Raw genomic sequence first — 20,632 nt, forward strand, 5'->3', positions numbered from 1 at the left:
AAAAATGGAGAAGGCTCAAATCAATAAAATTAAAAATGAAAAAGAGGTTATAATAGACACCACAGAAATACAAAGGATCATGAGACTACTACAAGCAACTATATACCAATAAAATGGACATCCAAGAAGAAATGGACAAATTCTTAGAAAGGTACAATCTCCCAAGACTGGTCTGTTTATATATTTTTGCATTTGTTCCTGGTGCAGTAACAAGTAATGAAATGGAAAATGTGATTAAAAACTTTCCAACAAAAGTCCAGGACCAGATGGCTTCACAGGTGAATTCTATCAAGTATTTAGAGAAAAGTTAACACCTATCTTTCTTAAACTATTCCAAAAAATCAGAGGAAGAAACACTCTCAAACATTTTATGACGCCATCATCCCTGATACCAAAACCAAAGATACCACAAAAACAAGACATTTACAGGCCAGTATCACTGATGATCACAGACAGAAAAATCCTTAACAAAATATTAGCAAACCAAATCCAACAATACAGTAAAAGGTTCACTTGAAACTATCACAACACTGTTAATTATTATTATACTCCAATATAAAAAAAAATTTTTAAGTCACAGGTATGTAATGTACACCACAGGGAATATAGTCAATGATACTGCATTAATTTTGTATGGTGACAGCTTACTAGACTTATAGTGGTGATCAATTCATAACATATATAAATGTTGAATTGCTATGTTGTATACCTGAAGCTAATATCGAATGTCAGCTATATTTTAATAAAAATTAAAGAACAAACAAAAACTCAATACATTAAAAAGATCATACACCATGATTAAGTGGGATTTATCCCAGGGATGCAACACAACAAAGTAAAGGATAAAAACCATATGATCATCTCAACAGATGAAGAAGCTTTTGACAAAATTAAAGACCTATTTATGATAAAACCTCTCCAGAAAGTGGGCATAGAAGGAACAGACCTCAACATAATAAAGGCCATATAAAACCTACATCACAATAGATCAAAGACCTGAACATAAGAGCTGAAACTCTAAGAAACTTAAAACTTTAAAAAATTTAAAGAAAACCTAGGGGGAAAACTTTACAATATTAGGTTTAGTAATGTTTTCTTGGATATGCACAAAAAAACCTAGGCCACAAAAGGAAAAAGAGAAACTGGACTTCATCAAAATCAAAAACTTCTGGGTGTCAAAGGACACAACAGTGAAAAGGCAACTCCTGAAATAGGTGAATATATGTGTGAATCATATGTCCAGTAAGGATTTAATATATAGAACATATAAAGAATTTCAACAACCAACAAGAAACAACCCAAATAAAAAATAGGCAAAGGATTTGAATAAACATTTCACCAAGAAGATAAGATATACAAATGGCCAATGAGCAACTAAAGATCCCCAACATCACTAATTATTAGGGAAAAGCAAATCAAAATTATAGTAAGTTACCATCTGACACCCATTAGGGTGGCTATCATCAAGACAAAATAGCATATTAGTGAGGATGTAGAAATGGAACCTATGTGCACTTCTGGTGGGAATGTAAAACTGGTGCAGCCACTGTGGAAAAGGGTACAGTGTTTCCTCACAAAATTAAACATAGAATTTTGTATATATATGCAAACTAACTGAAAGAAGGAACTCATATTTGTGCACCCATGTTCAGACTGGCATTACTCACAACAGCCACAAGGTGAAAATAATCCAAATGTCCACTGACTGGCTGAATGGATAAACAAAGTGTAATATATACAAACAATGGAACATTCTTCAGCCTTAAGAAAGAATGGAATTCTGACACGCTACACATGAGCCTTGAAAATATCATGCTAAGGGAAAATAAGCCAGACACAAAAGAAAAAATATTGTATGATTCCACTTATATAGGGTACAAAGAGCAGTCAAATTCATAAAGACAGAAAATAAAACTGTGGTTGCCAAAAGCTGGGAAGATGAGTGACTAGGAAGTTATGGTTTAAAGTCTGGAGTTTCAGTTTGGAAAGAAGTAAAAGGCCTGGAGAATGATAGGGATGACTGCACAGAGATGTGAATGAACTTAATCCACTGGACTCTACACTTAAAATGGTTCAAATGGAAAAGTACATGTATATTTTACATTAAGAAATGAACAATTATGAACATACTTGAAACAAATGATATCAGCTAGGAAACAGAAGATATAAGGAACAGAAATTTTTGGAACTCAGAACTATATACATGTAGTCGGTATGTGTACTGCATATATACACAGAAGTAGAATTGCTAGGTCATACAATAATTTCGTTTAATTTTTTTGAAGACACAGTGGCTGCAATAAAAAGCTTGATAGGCTCAAGAACAGAATGGAAAAGACAGAAGAAATAATCAGTGAACTTTAAGACAAAGCAACACAAATTACCCAGTCTGAACAAAAGAGAGGTAATAAGCTGGGAAAAAAATGAACAAAACTTCAGAACCTTGAGGGATATAACTAAAAAGCTCACATTTGTGTCATGAGAGGCCTTGAAGGACAAAAGGACTGAAAAAGTACCTGAAGAAATATGGTTAAGAACTTTCCAAATTTGGCAAAAGACAAAAAGCCTATAGATTCAAGAAGCTGAACAAACCTTACATAGGATAATCCCAAAGAAATTCATGCCAAGACACAGTCTAGTCAAACTTTTGAAAACTATTAACAAAAGAAAGTCTTAGGACAGAAATGACGCCTTACCTACAAGTGAAAACCAAATCCGGAGACGGTGGATTTCTCATAAGAAACCATGGAGGCCAGAAGAAAGTGACACAACATTTTTCAAGTTTTGAAAGAAAAGAACTGTCAACCCAGAATTCTATACAGAGAAGATATTTTTTAGAAATGAAGAGGAAGTCAAGATACTCTCAAAGAAAATGAATAAGTGAGGAATAATAAAGGAAATGACAATTTGTTACAAGCAGACCTAACCTAAAATAATGGTTAAAGGAAATTCTTTAAACAGGAAGAGAATATTTTTTTAAAAAAGAAATCTTGAAACATCAGAAAGAAAGAAAAGATATAGCAAAGATATAGATAAATACAATAGCTTTCCTTTCCTCAAGCATTTTCTGGATTATCTTTGATGCTTGAAAACAAAAATTGTAACACTAATGTGGTTCTAAGTGTATAAGGGGAAATATCACCAAATTGAAAAGACACATGCACCAGCACCTCCATGCTCACTGCAGCATTATTTACAAAAGCCAGGATACAAGCAGCAGTATAAGTGTCTGAGGGTAGATGAATGAGTAAAGAAATGATGGTGTGTTTGTATGATGGAATACTACTCAGCCATGAAAAAGAATAAAATCTTGCCATTTATGACAATATGGCTGGACCTTGAGGGACCATTCTAAGTGAAATGAGACAAAGATAAAGACCACATGATCTCTCTTATATGTGGAATCTAAATACCAAGTTCATTAGATATGGACAACAGATTGGGGGTTACAAGGGGCAGGGATTGGGGGTTGGAGAAATGGGTGAATTTTTTTTTCTAGTTTAAATATTAAAAACTACAGTAATAAAAAAAAATCCAAAGAAACAGTAAATGATTTTCACTTACTGATTAAGCAACACACACTTTTCTCCCCCTACTTATTTCCCCTCCAACTTGGATTTCATATTCCAAAAAAAACAAATTTACCAGTAGAGCAAATAATATTTCTATTTTTGTCTAACAGAACAAAAATAGAAAATTCAGAAAATTTTCTGAAAAGAAAAATTGAGAAAATACCCAAAGACAATACTCCCTAACTAACTAAAGACTTAACACAAGAGCATCCTGACCATTTATTTATTGGTCAAATTGAGAATGGATGCACTCTTTTTAATGAAAATTTTAACATATGGGGGGTTGCCCAAGCAGGATTTGTGGAAAATATCAGCAATTATTTCAAAGCAGAGGAATACTGGGGCGTTAGTCAGTATAGCAGAACACAACAGAAAACACTACTATGGGCAATGTAGACAGAGCCATGTCAGCAACATCCAAAAAGATGGAGCTGCAAGCCAAGGGATTCCATAATTTCAGTTCCTTTAGCATAGTTGACACAGCAAAGAAAGCCACCTTGACCTGATGCCATTACACAGTCCCCTCATTTAACTCTCTTTGTTCTGATCAAAGCTCATCAAGCAACCCTTGATACCTGTCTGCCCTGAAGGAGTCAATGCACCAGACGTGCATTTGTGGTGCTCTGAGATCAGTGGCAGTCATACTTCTCATTATAAATGGGTAAACCACCATTCTGGTTTTGTACCTGGATGAGGTGAGCCTATCCCAAGAGACAGATCCACTCTCGGTGTATGCAAAAAAAAGTCTACCTAGAAACCCAACCCTGCCCATCAAGGCTAAATTCCAGAGATGCTTTCCTGAAACTCACCGCCCTCCACTGCCCACCCTCTTGGCTGTTACCATCACCTTGAAAGTTGCTAACCAGACAGGCCCATTTCTATTCACCACTCCTCACCCAGCTTATTTCCTTCACAGTCTTGGCTTCCTTGTCTAATAAATGGCAGTAATGATTCTGACAACCAACTCTGATGAAATTACATAATCCTTAAGCATTAAAAAAAAGCATAAGGGATGACAGAGTGGATTAAAACACATGACCTAACAACACGCTGCCTACACTTCAAATACAAGATACAGCAGACTGAATCTAAAAGGGTAGAAAAGGACCGAGTGAATGTTACTCAAAAGAAAGTAGGAGTAGCTATATTAATATCACATAGACTTCAGAGCAAAGACTACTACCAGAGACAGAGAGAAATGTTGCATATTGATGGAAAGGTAAATTCTCTAGGAAGGCACAGTGATCCTAAAGGTATATGTACCTACCAACAGAACTGCAAAATATATGAAGCAAAACCTGATAGAACTGAAGGGAGATAAAGACAGATTAACAATTACAGTTGGAAACTTCCAACACCTCTCTCGATAATTGACAGAAGTAGTAGAAAATCAGTAAGAGTATATCAATAGAAACACCAATGCCAAGCAAAAGGATCTTACTGACATAACACTCACCACTCGATAACAGCAAGATGCATGCTCTTCTCCAGTGTCCATGAAACATTACCAAGATATGCCAATTTCTTGAACAAATTCCTTAGCTAATATCATGGTACACAAAATCAGAACTTGTTCTTTATATAAAATATTTTAGGGGGTTAATGAAACTTAAACCTATTAATTTCTTAACACTGACTTTTACCTATATAGTGCTACATAATTTTTATTACCAAGAATCTTTTGAAAGTATTTGCAATGTAAGAGTAACCCTATATCTTCCATAGATTTTAAATGCTTTTAAAACCCAAAGCCACCATTTACTATTATTTTATATTTAGTGTCAACCATATGTTGAGGAACATCAAATGACGGAGGACACACGTACCAGATCCCATGAGAGCACAGATCAGGACCATGGAATTGTATTTGATTTCAGGAGCACTTCTCTCATCTGCTAGCAGCCTGTGCAAGATCTGTACAAGCTGAGCACTTTCTAGGTCTTTCTCAGCAGTACCTGGAACACGAAATAAATTATCAGTTATATTCACTGGGTATACACCTGGTACACTCTGGCTAAAAATTGCTTCCCCTTTTAGAAAATGATCATGTTAAACCTTCTCAAAGGAACTGATAAGCAGAAAAGATGGTATGATATACTATGTACTATCACCATCTTCAAAAATTATCATGACCAAATAGGCACATGAAAAGATATTCAGCATCGCTAGTTATTAGAGAAATGCAAATCAAAACTACAATGAGGTATATTACCTCACACCTGTCAGACTGGCTACCATCAAAAAATCCACAAACAACAAATGCTGGAGAGGGTGGGGAGAGAAGGGAACCCTCCTGGACTGTTGGTGGGAATGTAAATTGGTAGAGCCACTATGGAGAACAGTATGGAGGTTCCTTAAAAAGCTAAAAATAGAACTACCCTCTGATCCTGCAATCCCATTCCTGGGCATATATCCAAAGAAAAACATGGCCCCAAAAGATACATGCATTGCAATGTTCACTGCAGCACTGTTTACAACAGCCAAGACGTGGAAACGACCTAAATGTCCATCAGCAGAGGAATGAATGAAGAAGATGTGGTGTGTATGTATACACACACACAACGGAATGGTACTCCGCCATTAAAAGGAATGCAATAAGGCCATCTGTAGCAACATGGATGACCTAGAGAGTGTCATACTGAGTGAAGTCAGTCAGACAGAGAAGGAGAAATATCGTATGACATCCCTTTATGTGGACTCTAAAATGAAATGATACAAATGAATTTCCTTACAAAACAGAAAGAGACTCACAGACTTAGAAAACAAACTCATGGTTGCCAGGGGAAAGGGATAGTTAAGAACTTTGGGAAGGTCATGTACACACTGTGATATTTAAAATGGATAACCAACAAGGACCTATTGTATAGCACAAGGAACTCTGCTCAATGTTATGTGCCAGCCTGGATGTGAGGGGATATGGGGGAGAATGGATACATGTGTATGTATGGCTGAGTCCCTTCCCTGTTCACCTCAAACTATCACAACTTTGTTGATCAGTTATACCCCAATACAAAATGTTTTTGGTGTTAAAAAAAAATTTTTTTTTAAATTATCAAGGTCAATTGTGTATCCTTTATCTCTCTTCTTATCTGCCTATTCTTTATAGTCACATAATTTCCTCTATATGTATTCTAGAATGTATCTTTAAGAGAACGGTACCCTGAAATTCCTATCAAAATTCCAATAGGATTTTCTAGAGAAAATAGATAAGCTTATACTAAAATGGTGTGTGGGAAACCACAGGTCCTAAATGAGGTAAACAATCTTGATAAAGAAGAATAAAGTGGGAGGAAGTCCTCTACTTGATATGATGAAGGTCACTATATAGGATCAGTTATCAAGAGTGTGGTGTTGGTGGAGAGACAGACACACAGGACAAAGGAACTGAAAGAAGACCCTAGAAGCAGACCCACAGAAATATGCTCAACTGATTCTTGACAAAATCAATTCAGTGGAGGAAAGACAGCCTTTTCAACAAATGGTGCTGGGGCAAGTAGATCCATAAGCAAGGGAAAAAAAGAAAGAAAGAAACCTTGACCTAAACCTCACATTTTATATAGATATTAACTAAAAAAGGATCACAGACTTAAATGTAAAACTACAGGACTTTCAGGATACAAACAATCCTTAAAACTCAATAGCTTAAAAAAAAAATGAGAAAATGAGCAAAAGACACAGATATTTCACCAAGGAATATATAAGATGGAAAAGAAGTACATAAAGATGTTCAACATCAGTAGTCTTTAGAAAAGTGCAAATTAAAACTACATGAGGTATTACTACATATCTCTCAGATTGACTAAAATTTTAAAAATTAGGGATAATATTAAATATTGGTGAGGGTAAAGAGGAAACTAGGTCACTTATACAGCGCTGGCAGGAATGTAATGTTTTCCAGAGCCACTCTGGAAAACAGTTTGTTATTTCTTAAAAAAACAAACATGCAGTTACCGTACAACCTAGCAGTTATAACTCCTAGGCATTTATCCAGAAAAATGAAAATTTGTGTTTACATAAAATCCTATACATGAATGTTCTTTGCAGCCTTATTTTTAAAAGTCCCAAAGTAGAATCAGTCCAGATGTCCTTCAATAGGTGAATGGTTAAACAAGTCGTGGTATATACAAGTCATAAAATACTATTCAGTAATGGGAAGGAATAAACTATGGTCACACAAATCAATGACTCCTTAGGAAATTACGCTGACCAAAAAAAGCCAATTTCAAAAGGTCATATACTATATGATTCCATTCATACATTTCTGAAATGAAAAAAAAATTTAGAAATGAAGGGTAGGTTAGTGGTTTCCAGGGATTAGGAGGGTAGGAGGCAGGTGAATGAGGTTATGAATGGAGGATCCTCGTGGAATTAGAACTGTTCAGATACACCCACACAGGTGATCAAGCTGAATTTAACATAAATAGAAATGAGTACAAGTAAAACTGGGGAAGTTTGAACTAGAGGTAAATTTTATCAGGGGTTGGGATATTATCTTAGGTTTGCAAAATGTTACCACTGGCAAAACTAGGCAAACTGTAAAGGTATCTTTATTATTTCTTTTAACTGCATGTGAATTTACAATTACCAAAAAAAAAAAAAAAAAAAAAGCTCTTTAAAATGTTGCTTTAATACTATTATCATACAAAAATTTCATAATTCCTTAATAGTATCTAAAAACCTGAAGGGATACAGGTTTGGAAAAATAGGGTTTTCAGTGTGTTGTATATTAAAAAGATAGCATGGCCTTATTTTTAAATCTTAGGCTCAAGGAGCCTAGGAAAAACTAGGTGATAATGACAACAAATGTAATTATGTATTATCATTTTATATAGTTCTATGGTATGGTAATCTGACTCAGGCAAATGCTCAGTTATTAAGAAGAAGGCAAAATTAAAGCCTATTTAGAAAATACTAGTTATGAAGGGCACAAGACCAGATTCACCCCAGGTTGGTAGATTAAGGATATTCTAAAATTGCTTCATCACGTAAGTCATTTTACAAAATCAAGTGATGAACTCTGTTTGGCATTCAGTGTCCTCACCAATTCTAACCTCTTCGTCATAGTCTCTGATGAAGTAATCTCCCCTACCCATGGAGGAAATCATAGGCTAGGCCAGGACTCAAGCTGACTTCCACAGCATCTTTAACTTAAGTCACCAAAGTGACATATACCTTCTTGAAGTCTTGTGGCATTCGTGCGTGCTTAGTTGCGTCTGACTCTCTGCAACCCTATGGACTGTAGCCCACCAGGCTCCTCTGTCCATGGAATTTTCCAGGCAAGAATACTGGAGCAGATTGCCATGTCCTCCTCCAGGGTATCTTCCCAACCCAGGGATCAAATCCACATCTCCTGCATCTCCTCCTTTGGCAGGCGGAGTCTTTACTACTGAGCCACCTGGGAAGCTTGAAGTCTTTTCTAGCTTTAAAATTCAAGAAAATTTTACATCCTATGATTTTTTTAAAAAAATCATATAGGGTTTTAAAGTTTATAACCTGTTAAGAGGACAAAAAATTCAAATCTCTCATACCTGAAATCTGAGTAAATCTGACATTAGAGGAAGATATACCATTTTTATCTTTTGGCTTCTCCTTCCTGGGATAATGGTTGGTGAGAGTGAGAATTTCCCATAGTGAGAGTTATGGACATAAGTCGTCACTTAGAACGGAAGTGATCAGTTAACAGTATTTACCGAGTATCTCTGAAGGGAACAGGACATGTCTACTAAGTCTACAGGCCTCCTTTGTGTAAGGTAGCCTCAGGTCTTACCTCAGGGCATGTGACTTTCATTGTCTCCAGCTGACTACCTAGCAGAGCTTGGTTCCTGACACAAAGTTGCCTCCCATAAACTAGATGTCTATGAGTGAGCTTTTCCTGAAGAATTCTGAGTAACAGGGATACTGCCATGAAGAGACTAACTGAATCATTTAGACTCTGCTTTGGGGGAACTCTGAGTGTACATACACAGAAGAGTGACATAAAAGGTGAAGATTTAGAATGAAGGTGATGCTATAAAGCAATAGAAACCATGGTGACAGAGAGGAGACCAGCAAGAGACAGTCAGCAGTGTAGACAAGAGATCTGAGTGGCTGGAAGAGTAGCAAATTCTAAACTTGCTATTGTATTCTAAATAGTGTTTCATTTTTCCATGAGGCCTGCTGAAATTCCCTAAGTGCCTAAAATCTGAGATATCATTTAAGAGTCAAACTGACATTAAAGCATTGTCTTAAAAATGTTACCAAAAGAACAACCCAAAGGGACACCTATGGTGACAATCTATAGAGTATGGTTTTCCATTTACTCAGATATAGTATAGACACATACTGGCAAAATGCTTCTGGTCAAAGGTTTTGTCTGACTTCTATTCCACTCCTGTGCTTCCTTTCATCCAAGATAAAAATAGGAGAAAATAAGTTTGCTACTGGGGTACTTACCCAATTCTAAAGCTGCTATTAGTGCCAAAGCAACAAGGGCTTCATTCTGCATTATTACATGTTCACTAGTTGCCATGGTAACTAGATGCTTGATGCCACCACTTTGTACAATGGTTTTAATTACATCCTACAATAAATATCATGAAATTATAAACTTTAATTTTAAACATAAACTGCATTACAATCAGTCAATTCACTCTTGAGTGGTTTTCTGACAGTGTCCCTATGAATCATTACATTTAACCATAATTTTTTTTCTTCATAGAAAAGAAGGAAAAAGCTTTTAGCTTTAAATAAATTCATCAAAAGATGACAACTTAAACTACCTAAGCAAAAAAGACCACTGCAGTTCATATCAAGGAAGAGAGTTTCAGAAGCTAACAAACAAAAGTGCCACTGACCCAAATGTTCACCTACCATGAGATCAACAAAACAGAATAGATCTTGGAATAATAATAATAAAAAGTTCTTCCTTTCAAATTTTTATTATTAATGTAATACCAGGTGGCTGCTTTTCAGATGAACCAGGTGAAGCTTTTTATGTATGCATGTATCCATGTAGTCTTAAAACCTTTGTTGTATCTGACAAAGTAAGATTACACACAACAGGACTTGAGGAGAACTTAAACCAAAATTCTGTCTCCCTCATTTCTCATAGCACCTACACCTCTGTCCCTTCCAGTGGCAGTGGGGCAGTGGGCTCCAGACTCAATAGATCTCACTGACTTTGAGCAAATTACAAAAGCTCTCTGCATCTCAAAGATATCACTTGAGATAATGCAAGTGTATATCTCATAGGTTTTTGTTATACAAAATTATTACATGAAAAGCACACATGAAAGTATACAGCAAAGGCTAGATGAAAAGAAATGGCTACACTTATTTCTAGTACTCACTTTCGTCTTCATCTCACTTAGGGTTTTGTGGCCTTCAAACTCAAGTCTTTGTTGGCCTGAGCGCCACATGTAACAGGAATTTAAGAGTTCCAGATTCAGATGCCAAAATATGTCAGTCTGTTTTAATCTAGTTAACAGAATTATGGTTTGCCTAAGCGAAACCACTGGTAAGCGACCTCGTGGAATGGAGCAAAGAGTTAGGGTAAAGACTCCAAAAAGGACAGAAGAGTGATCTGGGAGTAAGCAAGTTAGTTGGAATGTCGGTTATTCCCATAGTCTCTCATTGTGATGAATGACATGATGACCCCACCTGGTCCCAAGCCCCAAACGTGGAATTATCTCTAAAACCTCCTCCTTCTTTGACCCCAATGTTGAATTCTGTCAGTTCTACCACCCATATCTTTCTCAAATCCTTCTCTTCTTTTCCATCCTCAGTGCTTCTATTAGGCTGAACTATATGCTATTTGTTTCTTCATGTCAAAATGGTCAAATATCAGCAATTTCAAATTACTCAACCCAAATCCTTAGTTCAGCCCTTCATCATCTCTCATGTATATTTTTGAAAGAGCTTTGTTTTCCTCGCCCCTAGTAAATAAGCTGTGGAGTCATCTTTCTAGGAAAACCAAGTAATGGCACCCAGCTGCTTAAAATCCTTTGGGAGCTTCTTAATTCTCTACAGAATCAACCTGGCACATAGTTCATCTTAATCCCCACTTCTCTTCCCCTTTGGTGACTGTCTCTGGGCCCGACAGAGCACAGTTATGATGGAGAAGAGTTTAGAGGAGGACCACAGGAGTTTATTTTCCTCTTCTTTCTGAATACTTTCCATCTCATCAACAATACGCTTGGTCCTGTCCTGGTGTCAATGAAATGGATGGGCTTTCAGGCTGCTCTAGGTGAGACAGCTGGTAGGAAGGTCCAAAAGTTACCAGCGGCTTTTGCTCCAGGGAAAGACACCAAGAGATAGCATGTGATTGGGAGGAACATTCTGTGACCAATCAGCTGGAATAGCTACTGTGGTGAAGTCAATTATTTATATGAAGGAGATTTACTCAAGACAAGGAGTACCTTTAAGATTTTTTTCTTGCCATCTTTTAATCTGTTTCATAAATAAATGAATGGTTTCCTCAGACTTACTTTTGATTTACTGTGTCGTATGAGGGCAGAGAGCAGTCTGTTTGACTCTCCCATCACACCAGCATGATCTTTGGCTTCACACCACTCCACCAAACGCTCCACTAACTTAACATTTTTTCCCAGTTGTTCAGCAGCTTCTGCTATAGGAAAGAAGGCAAACCACAAAGGAATGAATCACTAATAGGCAATCAACTAAAACAACTAGTTAAAGATGTAAGAGTGTGAAGGAAAATTACAGGTCTAAAAAACAGAACACAACGATATTGTTAAATAAGGACTGCAAAATACTCTGTAGCTAATGGATTATTGAGATTTTTTATATAAAGTTACAGACTTTTATATAAAAAAATGAAATAACTTTATACTCTTTTGGCTCAGCCTGGTAGTCTGTTAGTACTCTGGAAAACCGTACCAAAGAGTTTTCAGCAGTACTCTAAGGAATCAATACACATAAAGTTTAGAATTTAGAAATAAATAAATATAACTCATTCCAAGGATTAGTTTTCATTATTGTTTCTGTAAACAGAAACATGATCTCCCTGTTTGTAAAACAAATTAAAAAATTTTTTGAATGTCACTGTATTGAAACAATGATTTTGAAGACAAGGGAAAATCAGTATAGAAAGTGCCAAAACATAAAAATTCCCTCAAGAACTGTTAATAAATCAATCTAAAACCAGATTATATCTACAAATGAAGAGAAGTGCAATATAATTTCCATTTAAAGACAATTATAACAAGTATGGAAATTAATTAATGGGGATCTAAAACCAATCTCTTTTGCCTTTTATTTGCTACTTATCTCTATGATTACATAATTCTGAAAACTAAAAGTAGATCCTTTTTCATACAAAACATACACCTTAGGAAAGAATTTCTCTTACCTTGTGCATCTATTAACATTCTTAATGTTCCCAAGAGTTTGAACTGAACCGGGGGCATTTCAGATTTAAGGAATTTCAAAACTGCCTCCGTGACTCCAGCTGATAACATCTTTGCTTTATTTACAACTAGAGAGAGAGAGAGAGACTGGTTAAAATTATGTTAGCATTTTTGAGGGTAATCATTCAATTTAATATAATTTTTAAGTGTCTTATTAGCTTTAAGGCTCCATGTTACATTTTTCTACTTAAAAACAATCGTTATTACTTTTCTATTAATTTTAAGAATGGGATTAGGAATGGGAGGTCTGGGGGATAAATACCCTCTGTCTATAGAAGCACAACATACAAAATCACATATACTGGCTTTTAAAATCTAATTAAAAAAACTAATAATTTGTAAAGGAAATCTGACAATGTTGCCTTCATATTTACAAAAAGCATGATTCCTCAACTTTAATAAATGTCTCTTTTTACCTCTATCCTTGACCCAAGTGTGTTAATATAGATATTACAGACATTAATAAGCAATCTTAATCTGCTACATGAAACAAATTTATTTTATATAGATTGCATTTTCATGTTATACTATTTTTACCTAACCAGAAATTTATCATTAAAAAGTAGAATAACAGGATAGTTTTAACTATATCCTGTATTATTTCCCATGATAATGTTATTTTGAAAGACTAGTAATCCAAAAAGGCACATTAAGGCTAGTTAAAAAAAACTGTATGTCCGTACCCACTGCTGTATTTAAAATGGATATCCAACAAAGACTTACTGTATAGCAATGGAATTTTTCTCAGTATTATGTGGCAGCTTGGATGTGAGGGGTTTTGGGGGAGAATGGATACATGTATATGTACGGCTGAGTCCCTTTCCTGTTACCTGAAACTAGCACAACACTGCTAACTGGCTGCAGCCCAATACAAAAAGTTCAAAAGGAAAAAAACTTCATGTCCGCTTGTAGGGAAAAAAATTCTTAAAAGTCATCTTTAGGGGATTCTATGAATTGATATTATCTTACCTCAACTGAAGATGCTTTAAATCTTAACTATACAGTATGATGAAAATCTGGGAGTTCACAAAACGTAATAGAATATTTGAATAATCTGAAAAAGGAAGATTGTGCTCGTACAGTCTCAGAAAACGTCTTTAACATATAATCTCCATTTATTAGTAAGGAAAACATAAGCAATCTGAAGACTATGGCTTTCCTTTTCTTGGTCAGGGTAGGTCCACAAATCACATAAAAACAGTAGACTTTATCTCTTACACGGCTGGCTCCCGTTCTTGAGGCTTACCCGGGATGGCTAGGTTTCTGAGGGCACTCAGTGCTGCATGCTGAACTGTTACGTTGCCATCTTCTACATGTCTGTCCAATAAATCCATAAGTGTTTCTACAATGCCATTGTCTACCATGTGGATACAATTTCCATCTAAATAACAACAGAAAACATTTTTCCCCTCTTTACAAATATGTATAAATATTTTGTAATACTCATGCCAGCCCATTATCTACATTAAGGAAAATGGAGCTATAGAAAAATAAAATGAATTCCATCTCTTTCTCACATCAGATTTATGAGATTACAGAGTATTTTGCAGTTCTTATTTAACAATATTGTTGTGTTGTTTTTTAGACCTGTAATTTTCCTTCACACTCTTACATCTTTAACTAGTTGTTTTAGTTGATTGCCTATTAGTGATTCATTCCTTTGTTTACTGAGTGAGAAGTCTGATTATAAGATTCTTAAAATAGATAAAATTTTTAAAATTGGCCCAAAAAATCTCTAGCTGAGATCCTGACAGTATGTCAGAAGATAAGTAAGTAGAAACCACGTGCTTAACATGTCCTCCGAGTGTTTCCATTTATAATGAAGTATGCCAGTGTTCTGCCAATGTTACAGTAACAGTACTCTACATTTTGTTATCATGGTTGATATTTATTTTTTAAAGCAGAATTTCTGAAACATTTATAAAACAATATTATAATGAATTACTATTTAACCCCCATTTAGCTTCATGAATTATCAATATTTTGCAAAGACTTGCAAATTTTCATCATTAAGGAGCTAATGATGGTCCCCAAAAAGACAGAAGGAAAAATGGAATAAGTCATTATTAAAACATGCTATAACAAGAGTTAATACTCAAATAAAATCAAAAGTAACTCATATTTCCTAGACACAGTATAAGTTTCTAGAATGAACAGCAGAAGTATCAGACTTCAGAAATATACATGAACTTTGGTGCCGCTGAAGTATTATTTTAAGTAAATATTCCAGCCTAAACCAGTAGATCACCCACACTTAAGTTCTGTAGACATAAGAGTATAAATTGAGGCACGATAATGAATACTCAGGTTATTAAAACCAAAATAAAATCTAAATCCAAAGAGCATATCCTTCTAGATCAGAAGTATATTAGCATGGGACTAAAGTTTATTCATCTCTGAAGTGTAGAGTATTCAAAAAGAAGAACTTCAAAGTCACTGTTCATTATCTTTACACTATTAGCTCTTAGTTGAAGTGTATAAAACATGTAATTTGTTGGGCAAGCCGCTATTAGTATTTCAGACTTCTGAAAAATTAAGGTAGTAGTACACACAGATACTGCATATGCTTCTGAACGGTTCTAGGTTTAGTACATGTTATGGCAAAGCAGAACTCTAAAATATAGAAAGCCTGATTTACTAAGAATGAACTAATATGCTTACCATTTCTGGCAAAATTTGCAATTGCCAATGCTCCAGCAAGCTGTAGCTGGTGGTTATTTGATGGAATCCAAGATAGTACCCTTTGAAACACATTACCTTTTCCTCCTTCAAATAATTTCTGCATGGATTCATCTAGAGATAAATGAAACAGATACGAGGGAAATACTTAGCAGTGATACATCCATATTCTTAACTGAATATCCAACTGGAAAATCATATACTTCACAGTTCACAATTCATAAAGGGAGAAGTAATGGCTCTTTTTATAATAAACTTTTAGTAGAGACTGAACAAAAGGGTTTAGAATTTTTCTATTCTAAATCCCAAGCAGCCATCTAGCTCTTAGCCCTTTAGCATCATAGCTATCTCTTCTAAATGACAGCTCTTTAAATACTGTGTAAGATAGTAAAGACTCCTCCTGTCCAGGTTCATTATCTCTAGTTCTCTTTATGATGTGTTTCAAAATCATCACATCAACAAGATTAAATGTGACAGGAAAATGAGAGAAAATGCCTAATGAAGTATTTATAAAAGAGACAATAAATTAAAAAAAATCTGACAGTCATGTTCTTTTATTGGCATAAATTACAACTCACCTCCAAGAAGTAATAAAACCATTAGATCCGAAGCAGTTTTGAGCTCAGCAATATCCTCCTCTTTGTCACTATCCACTTTCTGCTGAACAATCTCCAGTAGACATTCTACCAGGCCTGATTCAACGAGCTGTAGTTTAATAGCATCTAAAGAATAATGTGAACAAAATAACCAAAATGTAAGATGAAATAGTTCTGGTGTAAGCAATTTATTGTTAAGAATTATAAGACACCAAGAAAGTACATGATTTAGATAATACTTCTTTGAAGATTGGAGTTTTAATAGGAAGTATCAGACAGTGCAGCTTAAATACACAGGGCTTTATTTCATTTTTCCATTTGCTATTATGTCACTTTTCACAATGTCTGGCAGCACCTAAACAAATTGATTCTCAGCTCTGAAGGCAAGTAATATCTACTGATATTCTAGAGATTATACTCACATTTAAAAGGCAACACTATAAAATATCCCACACTGTTTTATAAAACACAAACAGATGATATAGTCAAAATATATCCACTAATGGAGTTTGAATACCAAGATACTGAAAAGAGGTATTAGTAAATTTCAAAGTATATCACAAGGTATGTATATTTGGATTCATATTTATACATTGTTATTTTTCTAGGGCAGTTAATTTATAACTTTCTTAACTTGAAAAGTCATGTTTTAAAAAAGAGCTTCAGGTCTTCATTAATTTGAAGCTTTCTCAAGTGATGGGAATGTAGTTCATTATATTATATTCACTCTACATCTGAATAAGTTCTTAAATTTTCATAATAAAAGTGGAAAGAAAAAATAACTTTGAAATTTTTTGATGGATAACTAACAAACTAAGGAAGTTTAGACAGATTTTACATCCCAATTGTATTTTAAAACACTATCTTCATAGCAAACTATATTTGTCTATCGAATCAATATTGTTTACACTCCTAATATCTTAAATATTCTTTCATTATAGAACATATTTCACTGAAGATTTTATATTCACGTTCATATCTGTCTCCCCCAATTCAGCAGATATTGTATATACTTCATTCATCCTTGTGTTTTAACCTAAATTGGTCTACTTAAATATTTTGGGTATATTTGATACTGCTTAAGATAAATGTTGATCAACTGACCTTAGAAATACATTAGCTACACAGATATTTTCAGACTTAAACTTTATTGTTTAGTTAGATTTTATTTTAGTCTTCAGTTTCCCTAAGCTGTATATGCATATATCTACAGCAAGGGCAGTGTAAGCTTGTTATTTGGGAGAAACAGACCATTTTTCTTTTTTCTAAACTTAAGATTTTCTCTTTCAGACCATTTTAATGTGTAAAAATTTGGCCTTTTTCCCCTATCACTAGGACCACTGATCTTCTTTGGCATATTATTTCAGAATATACAGAATATTCAACCTGGAATATTTTTTTATAAGGTATACTTGCACTGTGCCATGCTGAAAGTAGGGCGTTTCCTTGGTTACAGAATGACAGAACTAGAAATATGTGGTGACTAGAATTGAAAGCCATGACGAAAAAGCCTTAAAAAATACAAAAAACCTTGAATTACAGAAATCCCAGTTTAAATGTTGGAATCACTCTCCTGTGCATACAAGGAAACCAAGGATGATATGCTAACAATAGTCCAGACACAAATTTTCAAAGTTATCATTCAGTCCACTTTACAGTTATAAAACACAGTGAAGATAGTGGAGAACAAAACAAATAAATAAAAAGTTATTATGAAAGACTGCAAGGAAGGTTACAGGTCGTTCTCTGGCATAAAACTACCTGCAGGTCACAATGAAAATCTCCTATTTGGCCAAACCACCAAATGAGATGAAAAATAAATTCCTCCCATAAGATCTAAGGCATGCAGAAAATATGACATGTGCTAAGGTTAAACTATGAGATCTTTCTTCTCAAAGTTTAACTGTAATCACACATATATATGGGATGCTTAAAATGCCTTATTGAAAAGGATGAGCAAGGCATTCTGCCAAAGAAGACAGCCTGGCACACTTTTATCAGTACCATTCTGCCCAAGGACATCTACTTATATCACTACCATTTATGTATCATGTTTTATATATATATATATATATGTATATATAAATGTATGTGTATATCTGTATGACTGTATATTTAAAAATCTTTTCTAAGTGGTAGAAAAATCCCACAAATTCAACAAAGTGCATAAATATACGCTATGCTTAAGTGTGAAAGTTGCTCAGTTGTGTCTGACTCTTTGCGACCCCATGGACTATACATACAGTCCACGGAATTCTCCAGGCCAGAATACTGGAGTGGGTAGCCTTTCCCTTCTCCAGGGGATCTTCCCAACCCAGGGATCAAACCTAGGTCTTCCACATTGCAAGTGGATTCTTTACCAGCTGAGCCACAAGGGAAGCCCAAGAATACTGGAGTGGGTAGCCTATCCCTTCTGCAGCAGATCTTTCCGACCCAGGAATTGAACCAGGGTCTCCTGCATTGTAGGCAGATTCTTTACCAACTGAGCTATCAGGGAAGTCCTTACGTTACACTTAATCAACTATTATTATTAAATACATTAAATAACCACAGAACTATCACCTCAATCAAGAAATCCATCACCAACAACCCGAGAAACCCCTGTGTGACTTTTTCCTGTCACATATCTGTCCCTTTCAAATCACTACCCTGATTTTTTTTTTACCCTTATTTTTAAAGGTAATCGTATCCATATATATCCATACTTTTACAGTTTCACCAAATAATCATCCCTAAAAAACTATAGCTTAATTTCAGCTTTTTTTGAAACTTCATGTAAATGGAATCATGTATTTTTCAGTGCTGGCTTTTTCTTTTTATTATGTTTATAGGACTCATCTACACTATTGGTTATGGCTGTCTTCATTCCTTTCCATAACTGTGTATTTTTCCATAATATGGATATACCATGTTAATCTACTGTTAATGGATACAAGTTGTTTAAATATTTCATTATTATAAACAATGCTGTTACGAACATTCCTGGAATGGATCCTGGTGTACATGAACATGTTTCTGGGTATACACCTAACAGCAGAATTTCTGGATCACTGGGAACACGTACCTCTAACTCAGTAGAGACTGTTCTCCAAATTGTACCAATTTAGTACTCTTGCCTGGAAAATCCCATGGACGGAGGGAGCCTAGTAGGCTGCAGTCCATGGGGTTGTGAAGAGTTGGACATGACTGAACGACTTCACTTTCACTTTTCACTTTTATGCATTGGAGAAGGAAATGGCGACCCACTCCAGTGTTCTTGCCTGGAGAATCCCAGGGATGGGGTCGCACAGAGTCGGACATGACTGAAGTGACTTAGCATTATAGTCCCATCAGCATTTAATGAGTTCCCACTGTTCCACACCTTCATCAACACTTGGTATTATCATTTTTTCCAGTGAGTACATAGTGGTATTTTATTGTGGTTTTATTTTGCATTCCCTAATTTTTAATGAGTTGAGCATATTTTTATGTGTTCATTAGCTGCTTGGATTTTATCTTTTGTCAAAGGCCTTCTCAAATCATTTACACGTGTTCACCACTGAATTTCCTACATTTCTCTTAATGATTTGGGGGTGTTTTTCTACATGGCGTACACATCAGCCCTCTGCTGGTTACACGTGTTGTAAATATCATCTACAGTCATGCTTTTCTCAAATTTTTATTTTTAAAATAACCAAATTTATCATTTTTTCCTTTCAGTTAAGCTTTTTGTGACATAAGAAAATTTTCTGTATGCAAGCCTGTGATGCTATTCTCTTATCTCATGTTTTAAGATAAACTTTCTTATTTCAACTTTTACATTCAATAATGTATCTGAAATGAAAATTTTAAAATAGTAAAAAGTGGGACTGTATGTGTGTCTCCAATTGTATTTTCTACATTTCTAGCACCGTTTATTTAACAAACCATCCTTTCCATATAGCTCCATAGTGGTACCTTTTTTTCTTAGTAAAATAAACATCTACTAATCCATCTATTTGTTTCTGGGTTATCCTGTTCCACTGGTTTTCCTGTCCATCTTTGAACCAATACTACATTGTCTTTTAAATATAATAAGAGTTTTATCAGAATAAAACTTTATTATTGTTATGAAGTAAAACCAGTTCTGCTCTCTTGTTCTCTTTCACATTATCTTGACTATTCTTGCTCTTTGGGATTTTGATGAGAACTGCAGTTAAGTCTTCAGATCAGTATGGGGCAATATAACATCATTACAGAATACATATAGCTTTCTGTTTATTTAGATCTTAGTTTCTCTTGATGATTTTCTACAGTTTTCTGCCAGAGATCTTAGGCATCTTTTATTAATCTATTCTTTTTTTTTTTTTTTTTTTTTAAATATTATTTTATTAGTTGGAGGCCAATCACTTTACAACAT

The 20,632-nt window shown here is 34.9% G+C and overlaps 1 protein-coding gene across 4 annotated transcripts in view; it reads right to left on the reverse strand.

Moving 5' to 3' along the window:
- The window catches only part of RAP1GDS1 (Rap1 GTPase-GDP dissociation stimulator 1), a 155,147-nt gene that overhangs the window by 2,815 nt on the left and 131,700 nt on the right, over positions 1–20,632 (reverse strand). For 3 of the 4 annotated variants that reach the window (XM_065907397.1, XM_065907399.1, XM_065907395.1), the window contains 7 exons: positions 16,237–16,380; positions 15,641–15,772; positions 14,226–14,360; positions 12,922–13,047; positions 12,038–12,177; positions 10,005–10,131; positions 5,399–5,527 (listed from right to left, as the gene is read on the reverse strand). In XM_065907397.1, the coding sequence (XP_065763469.1) occupies positions 5,399–5,527; positions 10,005–10,131; positions 12,038–12,177; positions 12,922–13,047; positions 14,226–14,360; positions 15,641–15,772; positions 16,237–16,380 (933 nt within the window). The remainder of the gene's footprint in view (positions 1–5,398; positions 5,528–10,004; positions 10,132–12,037; positions 12,178–12,921; positions 13,048–14,225; positions 14,361–15,640; positions 15,773–16,236; positions 16,381–20,632) is intronic. The other variant, XM_065907398.1, reaches the window with a different exon arrangement.

The sequence above is a fragment of the Muntiacus reevesi genome, chromosome 16 (assembly GCF_963930625.1).
Source record: "Muntiacus reevesi chromosome 16, mMunRee1.1, whole genome shotgun sequence".
NCBI classification, from domain to species: domain Eukaryota; kingdom Metazoa; phylum Chordata; class Mammalia; order Artiodactyla; family Cervidae; genus Muntiacus; species Muntiacus reevesi.